The sequence below is a fragment of the Bos taurus genome, chromosome 3 (genome assembly GCF_002263795.3).
Source record: "Bos taurus isolate L1 Dominette 01449 registration number 42190680 breed Hereford chromosome 3, ARS-UCD2.0, whole genome shotgun sequence".
Taxonomy (NCBI): Eukaryota; Metazoa; Chordata; class Mammalia; order Artiodactyla; family Bovidae; genus Bos; species Bos taurus.
The window spans coordinates 75,239,745-75,253,341 of NC_037330.1; the positions used below are offsets into that span (position 1 = coordinate 75,239,745).

Below are 13,597 nucleotides of genomic sequence, written 5' to 3' on the forward strand. Positions count from 1 at the left end.
CCAGTTCTAACTGCTGCTTCCTGACCTGCATAAAAATTTCTCAAGAGGCAGATCAGGTGGTCTGGTATTCCCATCTCTTTCAGAATTTTCCACAGTTTATTGTGATCCACACAGTCAAAGGCTTTGGCATAGTCAATAAAGCAGAAATAGATGCCTTTCTGGAACTCTCTTGCTTTTTCCATGATCCAACGGATGTTGGCAATTTGATCTCTGGTTCCTCTGCCTTTTCTAAAACCAGCTTAAACATCAGGAAGTTCATGGTTCACATATTGCTGAAGCCTGGCTTGGAGAATTTTGAGCATTACTTTACTAGCGTGTGAGATGAGTGCAATTGTGCGGTAGTTTGAGCATTCTTTGGCATTGCCTTTCTTTGGGATTGGAATGAAAACTGACCTTTTCCAGTCCTGTGGCCACTGCTGAGTTTTCCAAATTTGCTGGCATATTGAGCTTAGCATTTTCACAGCATCATCTTTCAGGATTTGGAATAGCTCAACTGGAATTCTATCACCGCCACTAGCTTTGTTCGTAGTGATGCTTTCTAAGGCCCACTTGACTTCACATTCCAGGATACCTGGCTCTAGGTCAGTGATCACACCATCATGATTATCTGGATTGCGAAGATCTTTTTTGTATAGTTCTTCTGTGTATTCTTCCATCTCTTTTTTATATCTTCTGCTTCTGTTAAGTCCATACCATTTCTGTCCTTTATCGAGCCCATCTTTGCATGAAATGTTCCTTTGCTATCTCTGATTTTCCTGAAGAGATCTCTAGTCTTTCCCATTCTGTTGTTTTCCTCTATTTCTTTGCATTTATCGCTGAAGAAGGCTTTCTTATCTCTTCTTGCTATTCTTTGGAACTCTGCATTCAGATGTTTATATCTTTCCTTTTTTCCTTTGCTTTTTGCTTCTCTTCTTTTCGCAGCTATTTGTAAGCCCTCCCCAGACAGCCATTTTGCTTTTTTGCATTTCTTTTCCATGCGGATGGTCTTGATCCCTGTTTCCGGTACAATGTCACGAACCTCATTCCATAGTTCATCAGGCACTCTATCTATCAGATCTAGGCCCTTAAATCTATTTCTCACTTCCACTGTATAATCATAAGGGATTTGATTTAGGTCATACCTGAATGGCCTAATGGTTTTTCCCTACTTTCTTCAATTTAAGTCTAAATTTGGCAATAAGGAGTTCATGGTCTGAGCCACAGTCAGCTCCTGGTCTTGTTTTTGCTGACTGTATAGAGCTTCTCCATCTTTGGCTGCAAAGAATATAATCAATCTGATTTTGGTGTTGACCATCTGGTGATATTCATGTATAGAGTCTTCTCTTGTGTTGTTGGAAGAGGGTGTTTGTTACGACCAGTGCATTTTCTTGGCAAAACTCTATTAGTCTTTGCCCTGCTTCATTCCGTATTCCAAGGCCAAATTTGCCTGTTGCTCCAGGCGTTTCCTGACTTCCTACTTTTGCATTCCAGTCCCCTATAATGAAAAGGACATCTTTTTTGGGTGTTAGTTGTAAAAGGGCTTGTAGGTCTTCATAGAACCATTCAACTTCAGCTTCTTCAGCATTACTGGTTGGGGCATAGACTTGGATTACTGTGATATTGAGTGGTTTGCCTTGGAAATGAACAGAGATCATTCTGTCATTTTTGAGATGCACCCAAGTACTGCAAAGCGCAGGCAGCTGCGACGGGCGCGCTAAAGCGCAGGCGAGAGGAGCCACCCCACGTCCGAGATCAGGGGCAGAAGCCGGGAGGACCCCATGCCCAAAGGGCGGTGACCAAGAGGAGTTACCCCACGTCCGAGGTCAGGGGCAGCGGCCGAGAGTACCAGACTGCAACGGCGCAGGAATGGCCAAGAGGAGCTACCCCGCATCCGAGGTCAGGGCAGGGGTGGCCCAGAGGAGATACCCAGCGTCGGAGGCCAGGGCCGGTGATGAGAGGAGTTACCCCGCGTCCGAGGTCAGGGGCGGTGACAAGAGGAGTTACCCTGCGACCGAGGTCAGGGGCGGCAGCTGGAAGGAGCTACCCCATGCCCCCACAGCCTGAGGCCAAGGGCGGCTGCAGGGAGGGGCAACCCCATGCCCGAGGCCAGGGGCGGTGGCCGGGAGGACCTACCTCACGTCCAAGGAGCTGTGTCTGCGTGGGTGCAGGAGGGCCTAAAGGAGCTATCGCACGTTGAAAGTCAGGAAGGGCGGAGGTGAGGAGACACCCCTCATCCAAGGTAAGGAGCAATGGCTGCGCTTTGCTGGAGCAGCCATCAAGAGATACCCCACGCCCAAGGTAAAAGAAACCCAAGTAAGATGGTAGGTGTTGCAAGAGGGCATCAGAGGGCAAACACACTGAAACCATACTCACAGAAAACTAGTCAATCTAATTACACTAGGACCACAGCCTTGTCTAACTCAATGAAACTAAGCAATGCCCATGGGGCAACCCAAGATGAGAGGGTCATGGTGGAGAGATCTGACAGAATGTGGTCCACTGGAGAAGGGAATGGCAAACCACTTCAGTATTCTTGCCTTGAGAACCCCATGAACAGCATGAAAAGGCAAAATGATAGGATACTGAAAGAGAAACTCCCCAGGTCAGTAGGTGCCCAATATGCTACTGGAGATCAGTGGAGAAATAACTCCAGAAAGAATGAAGGGATGGAGCCAAAGCAAAAACAATACCCAGCTGTGGATGTGACTGGTGATAGAAGCAAGGTCTGATGCTGTAAATAGCAATATTGCATAGGAACCTGGAATGTCAGGTCCATGAATCAAGGCAAATTGGAAGTGGTCAAACAAGAGATGGCAAGAGTGAATGTCGACATTCTAGGAATCAGCGAACTGAAATGGACTGGAATGGGTGAATTTGACTCAGATGACCATTATATCTACTACTGCGGGCAGGAATCCCTCAGAAGAAATGGAGTGGCCATCATGGTCAACAAAAGAGTCCGAAATGCAGTACTTGGATGCAATCTCAAAAACGACAGAATGTATGTCATAGTTACAGTAAAATTTCAAAGCTCATTTCTCTGCCTTCCCTCCTGTTTGGATCTGACCTCCCATATCAAGATCCTCTTTCCCAAGTATTCCTTGTAGGAGTCCCTTTGTGGTGGTGGGGGGGGGGTGCAGAGTGCTGGGCAAATAGAAGAGAAACTTTCACATAACAGGAGATGCTACTCCAATGACCACTGTAATCTCTATGCTCACCTCCCACTGTCCTTTGTCACTTTGTGGTCAGTGATTTGTCACCCAGGCTGCTGCCTGCCACCTTTTAATTTCCTGAACTCTAAGCACACAGACCCTTTTCCAGTCTGCTGTTAGCCTCCTCTGAGTTGAGCAGGTTTCTCTTTCTGGTTGGCAAAAAAGCTTTCTATTTTGCTTCTTATGACTGACTCTTTTGATGAAGGTTCTCATAGCAGAGTTGTTGAGGGCTCTAAGTGACATTTACCTGTGTGTCTCAGTCTCTCCTTTGTAAGTCAGAGTCGGATGAAGAAAGGAAGTGAAGGAGCAGGAGGCTGGAGCTAGATTTGAGGGATGGTCAGCTGTGACCTCACACTGTTACTGGAGCCATCCTGTCTCCTCCAGGCTCTGCTATTCAGTCTGTTCAATTTGCCAGTATTCTTGCTGATGGTGATTTACTTTGAGGGCTTATTTCCTCCACCAGTTCAGAACCAGTAACAATTCTTAGTTTATGGGATAAATCTCTATAATCTTGAAATATATTATCATACAGCTTCTGGACCCCATGATAATCATTTAATCTGTCTTAACATCCCTGACCATTGCTTGACATTCAGATGTTATTCATTATTGTGACAGTGTGAAGACTGTATTACCTAGGGTATACCAAAGGGTTTAAGGGTTGATACTATCCAACTCCACACATCAGCCTAACAGTGTACCATTTGTGATCAGGCCCCAAGTAATATTCATTTGATCTCATAAAAAAGAAAATGGGAGAGGGGAAAAAGAATATACCAAAATTATTAATAATGATTACACAAGTGGATGAAATCATCAATTATTTATATTATCATCTTTATACTTTTAATTTTATAAATTTTAAATGAACATTTATTTAATTTTTATATTGAATAAAAAGCTGTAAAAGATATCTTTGGGGGAAAAAAAGCTTTAAGAATCTATTATGTTTCAGAACTATGTCCAGAATCTTCTAGAATTTGCTGCTATTAGAAGCATAATTTCTTTTATGTAGAATCTTTTATTACTACAAAAGCATCCATAAGTAGGCATCCAGTTCAAACCTTATGCAGGGTATGTACATTGCTTCTGTAACAAGCAGACATCTGTTCTCTTCATTAGGCTTCCCCATTCTTTCTTTTTTTACTTACTGCCATCTCTCCACTTCTTTACTGTGTCACAAAATGAATCATCTAATAATCTTCTATGTGTCAGTATTTAGCTACAGATTGGAATTTAATTCCCTTTCCTCCATGTGATATTGCTTCTAGAGGTCTCTTATCAGAGCAAATTCTCTTATTTTCACATTAAAAATTGTTACTGTCAGAGGAACAACAGCTACTCCCACATGTATGATTAATGAAAGTCAAAAATTTGGCTAAAAGTAAATAATATTAGAGATATGAAGTTCTAGAATTATACTCCCATCCCCCTACCCTACCAAATTACTGAGTATTATCAAATAAAGTACCCCAGTACAAATGCAAAACAAAATGTTTAAGAGACCTACTTTGTGACAAGTGGGAATATTGGGAGTTCAAAAGTAAAAGATATTTTTGCTCAGATGATTTCTTAGACATCATACAGCAGAAGGTAAAATACATGTATTTAAATTTTACTTTTAGTAAGCTTAATTTAAAAAAAAAAACATGTCTTATTCATCTTTGTTGATGCAAATATTTATAGTAAAACATTGATTCACAAAGTATCCATACAAAAGGATTGCAAAATGCTATACAGGACAGAATTGAAATTCATTTGAAACACACATTGTTTATTATAGATTCTCTCACATGAAATTCTCTCAAAAAGTCTATGAGATAGTTAGGTTTGATACCTTTATTTTATTGAAGAGGAAGCTGAGGATAGAGAGTCAGTTACAGACCTAAAGGTACCCAGCTAACCAGTGATGAAAGTTAAATCTCAGTCATCTGAATCCATTGTGCATGTTCTTTCAACTACTAGGCCAAGTTATATGTCATGGGCAGATCCTACCTTCTTAAAAACTAATTTTAAAAATAGTATAAACTAGTTTTGCTACTGTTATGCACTACCATTACCTCTCGCTCTACTTAAATTAATAAATGTTTCCCTTAAAAATACCAGAGGTGTGTTATACTAGGTACCAGGTCCTCTTGATATATTGTGTTGAGGCCACCTTGCCAGCTGCCCTATAACAAAGTTAGGTGCATCCAAAGCAGAGCAAGCTTGGCAGTGCAGTTTAACAGGCAAAAGGAAGCTCTGAAATTTTTTTTTTTATTGGACCTTTTTCAGTTTGCATGTCATGTGGATTCTCGGAGCCTGTAGACTTGTTTAGGGCCACTAGCAGCATTGTCGGAGAAGGCAATGGCAACCCAGTCCAGTACTTTTGCCTAGAAAATCCCATGGACGGAGGAGCCTGGTAGGCTGCAGTCCATGGGGTCGCTAGAGTCAGACACGACTGAGCAACTTCACTTTCACTTTTCACTTTCATGCATTGGGGAAGGAAATGGCAACCCACTCCAGTGTTCTTGCCTGGGATGGGAAGAACTGGTTGGCTGCCGTCTATTGGGTCACACAGAGTTGGACACGACTAAAGCGACGCAGCAGCAGCAGCATTGTAACTGGTGAGGGTTCCTTCACAACAGAATTCAGGGACAGACTGCCAAGCATGGTGCTGGAGGGAAGACAGGGTAGGGACTCATGCATGCACACGCAATGATAGCTGGGTGATTGCACCTTCAGCAAGAGGGAGATGGCCAATGCTACCAGGTGGGTACTGCCTGAGCCCAAAAGACTGACTGCAGGTTCAGAACTGCAGACTGGACATAGAAGGTAGTATCAGCTGCAGACATCATCCTCAGAGGCCAACATTTCTGAAAATCAGTCTGAGACCGGGGGTCTTTTTCCCTCAAGTTAGAAAGACATGTACATTCCTTTGCACTCACCCAAATTCCATCTTAAAGAGACATGCAGAGAAAGGCAAGAGATGACAGAGCATTTCTCTGCAAGAAAGATGAACACAACCTAAAGGGACCATGCAACTCCTAAAATTAGATTAAACTTCTAATCACAAAGGAATAAAAGTCAGTTTTTAGCCTCAATAAACTGGATAAAGGCTGGAATAATGACCAAATCATTTATGGTCTAAGTTCAGTCCAGTTTAGTTCAGTTGCTCAGTTGTGTCCAATTCTTTGCAACCCCATAGACCACAGCACGCCAGGCCTCCCTATCCATAACCAACTCCTGGAGTTTACCCAAACTCATGTCCATTGAGTCGGTGATGCCATCCAACCATCTCATCCTCTGTCATCCCCTTCTCTCACCTTCAATCTTTCCCAGCATCAGGGTCTTTTCAAATGAGTCAGCTCTTCAAATCAGGTGGCCAAAGTATTGGAGTTTCAGCTTCAACATCGGTCCTTCCAATGAACACACAGGACTGATCTCCTTTAGGATTGACTGGTTGGATCTCCTTGCAGTCCAAGGGACTCTCAAGAATCTTCTCCAACACCACAGTTCAAAGCATCAATTCTTTGGTGCTCAGCTTTCTTTACAGTCCAACTCTCACATCCATACATGACCACTGGAAAAACCATAGCCTTGACTAGATGGACCTTTGTTGGCAAAGTAATGTCTATGCTTTTTAACATGCTGTCTAGGTTGGTCATAACTTTTCTTCCAAGGACTAAGAGTCTTTTAATTTCATGTCTGCAGTCACCATCTGCAGTGATTTTGGAGACCCCCAAAATAAAATCTGTCACTCTTTCCATTGTTTTCCTATCTATTTGCCATGAAGTGATGGGATCGGATGCCATGATCTTCGTTTTCTGAATGTTGAGCTTTAAGCCAAATTTTTCACTCTCCACTTTCACTTTCATCAAGAGGCTCTTTAGTTCTTTTTCACTTTCTGCCATAAGGGTGGTGTCATCTGCATATCTGAGGTTATTGGTATTTCTCCCAGCAATCTCGATTCCAGCTTGTGCTTCATCGAGCCCAGTGTTTCACATGATGTCCTCTGCATGTGAGTTAAATAAGCAGGGTGACAACAGTACTCCTTTTCCTATTTGGAACCAGTCTGCTGTTCCATGTCCAGTTCTAACTGTTGCTTCCTGACCTGCATAGAGATTTCTCAGGAGGCAAGTCAGGTGGTCTGGTATTCCCATCTCTTTCAGAATTTTCCACAGTTTTTTGTGATCCACACAGTCAAAGGCTTTGGCATAGTCAATAAAGCAAAAGTAGATGTTTTTCTGGAATTCTCTTGCTTTTTCAATGATCCAACGGATGTTGGCAATTTCATCTCTGGTTCCTCTGCCTTTTTAAAATCCAGCTCAAACATCTGGAATTTCATGGTTCACACACTGTTGAAGCCTGGCTTGGAGAATTTTGAGCATTACTTTGCTAGCATGTGAGATGAGTGCAATTGTGCAGTAGTTTGAACATTCTTTGGCATTGCTTTTCTTTGGGACTGGAATGAAAACTGACCTTTTCCAGACCTGTGGCCACTGCTGAGTCTTCCAGATTTGCTGGCATATTGAGCTTAGCACTTTTATAGCATCATCTTTTAGGATTTGAAATAGCTTGGATAGAGTTCCATCACCTCCACTAGCTTTGTTCGTAGGGATGCTTCCTAAGGCCCACTTAACTTCACATTCCAGGATGTCTGGAATCCAGGCCATGGAATCCAGGATGTCTTGAATCCAGGCCAGAAACTGGCTTGGGTAACCTTCCCCTTCTCCAGGGGATTTTCCCAATCCAGGGATCAAACCCTGGTCTCCCACATTACAGGTGGATTCTTTACCAGCTGAGCCACAAGGGAAGCCCAAGAATACTGGAATGGGTAGCCTATCCCTTCTGTAGTGGATCTTCCCAACGCAGGAATCGAACTGGGGTCTCCTGCATTGCAGGCAGATTCTTTAACAACTGAGCTATGAGGGAAGCCCTGTTCAACCACATAAAAGATATGTAAATCAGTGACCACTTTCAGCTTGTTTCTATAAAGTTATTATGGTACCATGGCAAATCAGGATTAAATGAGGCAACATATGTAACACACTGAACATGGTGTCTGCTACATAGCTCGTGCTCAAAACTGACAATTTGCATCTGCCTATCTATTTACCCTACCCTTTTAAAAAAAGTTAATCCTAATATTATTCAGTTACCTGTAGTTTACTATATAGCTAAACAATCACTTTAATTTCAGATTTTATTTTGTTTTTATATTTAGAAAACGTAAATGTGCACTTGATTTAATACCTGGGGTTACAAAGAGCAACAGAAATAATCTCCTGGTGATTTATTAGTCAAGTTTAGAAAATGTATTCACTCACCAGCTCACTGAATTCATTATTGCCTAGGTCAAGTCTTTCCAACTGGGCCAGTTTGTGCATTGACCTATAACAGATGGAGAAAAATATTGTGAGGCAGTGTATGACACATTGCTCCAAAAAACATTCCAGCCACCTTCTTGTCAGATTTATCTGGGTATATTATGTACAGATATGGGGGTATTTTTCAGGGAGAAGTAAATTTCAAATATACAGAAACATGTTCAAACTGTTACCTGAAAACCTTTAGTAGCTTACCATGTTTCCAAATGCCAGTCTGTGGATGGAGTACAAGCCTGACTGCTTAATGAAAGTCTGGGAAGCTTGTTAAATATCTGTACCAGTACAAGGTACTAGTTGAGGCTCTAACATCCATATTTTTAATAATCCACACAGGCTTGGGAACCAAAGGATAAACTCAGCTCTTCATGAAGCATTTTAAAATTCCACAGTATGGCCACAATTTCATCATCAATCTTGTCAATTTTTACTACCTTAAATGAATTTCTGTTATAGACCAACTTTTTTCTTTTCTATTCAGGTATAGTCGATTTAAAATATCATGTAAGTTTCAGATGGACAAGGTTGTTATTCACAATTTTTAAAGGTTATATTTCATTTATAGATATTATAAACTATATACCCGGTAGCTTATTTTATACATAGGAGCTTGTACTAAAATCCCCTACTCCTAACTTTTGTACTCATTATCTCCTAAGCATATTGGCTTGATGATGTTACAGCTTTGAATAACTGTAAACCTTGGGGGAGAGTTGGTCCCAAAGCTTAGAAGTACTCATGCACATTACATACATAATCAGTATTTGTTAAGCCATTTTCAACTATAACAAACAACATAGGAAAAGGTAGTATCATTCTTCTGATTTTCAAACTTTTTATCTCCCCACTAACCAGAATGCTATCCTCAAGTCTTGACTATGTACAGAAACTCTGGAGGCATTGTTGGCTCAAATCTTAAAAAAATTTAGTTCCTTCATCTTTAAAGTCCATGTAACCACTATCTTATAGGACTTTCATGAGCAGCAAATGAAATACTACTATAATTCAGACTCTTTCAGGCACTCAGAAATGCCAAAAAAAAAAAAACAAAAAAAAACAAAACGTGTACTCTTTCTCTACTCATAAACTGCTTTTGAAAGATTATTATGTGCTAGAGAGTCTTCTGGGGTCTGGGGAATAGCACTGTGTGAAAAGAAAGAAAAATTACTCCTTGAAAGGACTGTACTTCCAGTGCAGATGATAATGACAATAAATAAAATGATTAAGTAAAATAAAATAATATACTAGAAGGTTGTAAGTGCTATGAAGAACAGTTAAGCAGAGGAGGAAGATAAGAAGAATTCTTATGACAGGATTGCATTTTCTAACAGGGTAATCAGGTCTCATGGACAAGAAATGTGAGTATAGTGTACTCATTCGACTGTACGCCTTTGTCCTTATGGTAAAGTGTGGGTCTGGGGCCTATTTCCCTGTCTCCGCACAGGAATCTAACTGGTATGACTTCCCCTTACAAATGACTGGCCTGGAGGGCACGATCACAACCATAGGTCAGGGAGAAAATATCAGGACTTGGTTACAGTTTGGGTCACATTCTCCATCAGTTATGCTGACAATTTTATCATCACTTGTCTGAACGAAGTAACTTGCTGATAATTCAGACTCATTTGTAATGTTCACCTAGTTATCTGAAGTTCTAATGAGCAAGTTCTAATGAAATTGGTACTCAATTGTGTTAAATGATGTTTACCAACCTATGTTCATATTATATATGTAAAAGTGGTAGAAATGTGTAAAATATCCATGACTGTTACTTTTATCATTGTTACTTCTCCTGCCTATAACATTCTACCCATAAATCTTTCCAAAGCTGGCTCCTCTTCAACTCAGCTCATATGTTTCCTCCTCATATCCCCAAATTAAATCTCCCTTCACATCTTCACTTTGTATATTGCCCTGTTTCATCTTCTTAACACTTACCGTAGAAAGTATTTAACATTTTTATTTTAATATTTATAACTGAAAATTAAAATACTTTTTGTTTACTTCCTAATTATTTCCCTCCTGATAGATTCAAGCTTCATGAGAGCAAGTAAATTGTCAGTCACACAAACAGCTTCTCAGTCAGTGTTTGTTTAGTGAAGATATTCATATGTGCATGAGTGAATAATTCTTTACCAGTGAGATGTTTGAATTCTAGAAATATTTACAAAGAAAAACCACTCAATTTTTACCAGGCATCTACAATTAATTAACAGTTGCTAAAGAGATATCCTAATAGGCCTGATTTAATGAATATTGTAATGAATATACATTAGCTTACTTACTAAGAATTATGCATAACGTTAAAGGCAGATAAAGCTGAAGTTCATCTGTCTTAGAATATCTATATCTTGTGTTAAGTTTACTCCTGACATTTCAACTAGTACGTTTTAAAAATTCCAAATAATAAAAAATACTAAGTGAAATATGTAGGTGAGTTTTTCACTTTTTTTGATATCTCAAATACAGCAACAAAACTCTAAAAGGAAAGCAGTTTAGGACACAGAATCAATTCAGACAACCTGGGTTTAAATCCCAATTCTACCTCTCACTAGCTGTTTGACTTTAAACCAACAAGAATATCTTTGCTTCTGATCTGTAATATGGGAATGATAATAAGAATCCTTACATTATAGGGTTATTCTGATGATTAAAATAAGTTAATAAGTTAAAGCACATAAATAGTGCCTGACATATGGTAGGTGGTCTTTAAGAGTTAGGTATTGAAAAACTTAGGGAAGAATTTCAGAATTGGAAATATTTTAAGAAATTATTGAGGTTAGAGTTTCCTGAAGTTTTCCTAAGGACTTATGTGTTGCATGATTTTTAAAAAATTCAGATGGCCAGTACATTCTGGCAAATCTTGCTTCAGTTTAGTTCAGTTCAGTTCAGTCACTCAGTTGTGTCCGACTCTTTGCGACCCCATAAATTGCAGCACGCCAGGCCTCCCTGTCCATCACCAACTCCTGGAGTGCACTCAGACTCACGTCCATCGAGTCAGTGATGCCATCCAGCCATCTCATCCTCTGGCGTCCCCTTCTCCTCCTGCCCCCAATCCCTCCCAGCATCAGAGTCTTTTCCAATGAGTCAACTTTTCACATGAGGTGGCCAAAATTCTGGAGTTTCAGCTTTAGCATCAGTCCTTCCAAAGAATCTTGCTTAAAAAATGTCAAATAGGTTTCTTATCAGCAGGATTTCTCATAAAATATACAAATGCTTATTATGATTATTTAACAGATTCATTTTGACTATTTCCCATATATATGATCAAAAACATTTCTCTTTTCTATAGGACATTTCTTAGACTAGGAGAACGCTTTAAATGATTTTTTGCAGGTGACGAAATTGTGTTCTTCTCCATTCTAGTCCATAAAATCGTAGACATATTCTTAGTGCATGAAAATACAAGCCTGTGTGTTTTCCTATCATGAATACAGGATTTAAATTTGATCACATCATCCTCATTTGTCTGCTTGAAACTCTGACCAATCAGGCTCTGCCTCTCAGCTCCCAATATTCACTTCAGGCTCTCCTTGCATTTATAACTATTTTAGACATGTTCCCTGGTTTGATTTTCACATTCTTTTTTAAAAGACCATGTTGATTTTTGCCATTTGGTGTTATGCACTGCAACCTCAGAAAAAAGGAATGTTCCCTTCTCTCTAGAGGAGATTTGGTGACTTGTTTAAGGTCACATGGAAAGTTAGTGTCAGGGCTGACACAGGATCTCTTTTTCCAGCAGTGGCTAGTCATCTAAATCTGGCCTGAATTATTTGGCTTGACCATTGTTTAAATATGAATGTTTTTAAGAAAAGGATATGCTCTAAAGCTGACTGTAGTCTATGCCAGGGGTCAACAAACGTTTTTCTGTTTAGGGCTAGATAAGAAGTGTTTTATGTTCTGTGGGCCATATTGTCTCTGTCTCAATTACTCAATTATGCCATTGTAGTGCAATGCCATATATGACATGTTAACAAATGAAGATGATTGTTTTCCAGTAAAGTTTTATTTATAAAAAAGGGATCACCAAATTTGGAACAGAAGCCATAATTTTCCAACTCCTGGTCTACATCAATCTAGATAGCTCCATGTGTTTATGATATAAGCCTGGCCTGTAAGAAATATCTAAGTCTTCAAAACTTGATATAACAGATAAATTAAGGACTGGAAATATTTATCACTAGATAATTGCCACTAGATAACTATATTTGTATACTATTTGAAATTCTTATTCTTAGGGTACATGTTACTGGAATCTAGGGGCATTTGTTCTTAATAGTGTCATTTGGTTGCACTTATGAAAATTAAATCCTTACTAGAATGCTATTACTTTATAGCATTTATCCAATTGCAAATCTGGTAAAAGATTCCAGTTAGAGCAATTACGGGAAATAATGCAATATCTTGGTACATCTGTCACTTTGATAAAATTGTATAATCTGTGATTTGCTTTTTATCAGATTCAGAGGTTTTATCTATTTAAGTGTACAATTACTTCTGAAGCCACATTAAGTTGGCAGGATTTTTGTTTCTCCATAAATTCCCAGTGCAGTAACTTGGGTTTGCTGACTCTTGCAAGATTCTGCAAATTTTTGGCATGGGTTTATACATTCCAGCTTTTAACTTGTCTTTCAAATGTTCTCAGACACTCTCTAATTAGTGGCTATTCATGTCACAAGGATAGGAAAACTCCCCTCAGTTCCTACTGTCTGATGTTTCTCTCTCATTGGAACTTAGGGAAAGCATATACTATCTTTCCACTTTACTTAATCCATCTCCTGTGTTAAATGGACATTTGCATTTTATACTTTGGACATGCCAATTCTACCACACTATTGGGTCCTTCTCTTGTTCACAATCTTTCTTTAAATGAACATTATATTTTGAGATAAATCATTTCTTATGACATATGTACTGAGGACAAGAAGGCCCAGGAATTGATATTCTTTCAAAATGCAACACTGGCATACCTCATTTATTTTGAAGAAATGTACATTCATTATCTTTACACACCAGAAAAAATATAAAATCTAGTATCCA

At 39.6% G+C, this 13,597-nt stretch overlaps 1 protein-coding gene across 2 annotated transcripts in view; it reads right to left on the bottom strand.

Annotated features, from left to right (window-relative positions):
• Positions 1-13,597, bottom strand: part of LRRC7 (leucine rich repeat containing 7) — a 613,767-nt gene that overhangs the window by 208,836 nt on the left and 391,334 nt on the right. For both annotated transcript variants that reach the window (XM_059884769.1, NM_001192108.2), the window contains one exon: positions 8,501-8,564. In XM_059884769.1, coding sequence (XP_059740752.1) covers positions 8,501-8,564 — 64 coding nt within the window. The remainder of the gene's footprint in view (positions 1-8,500; positions 8,565-13,597) is intronic.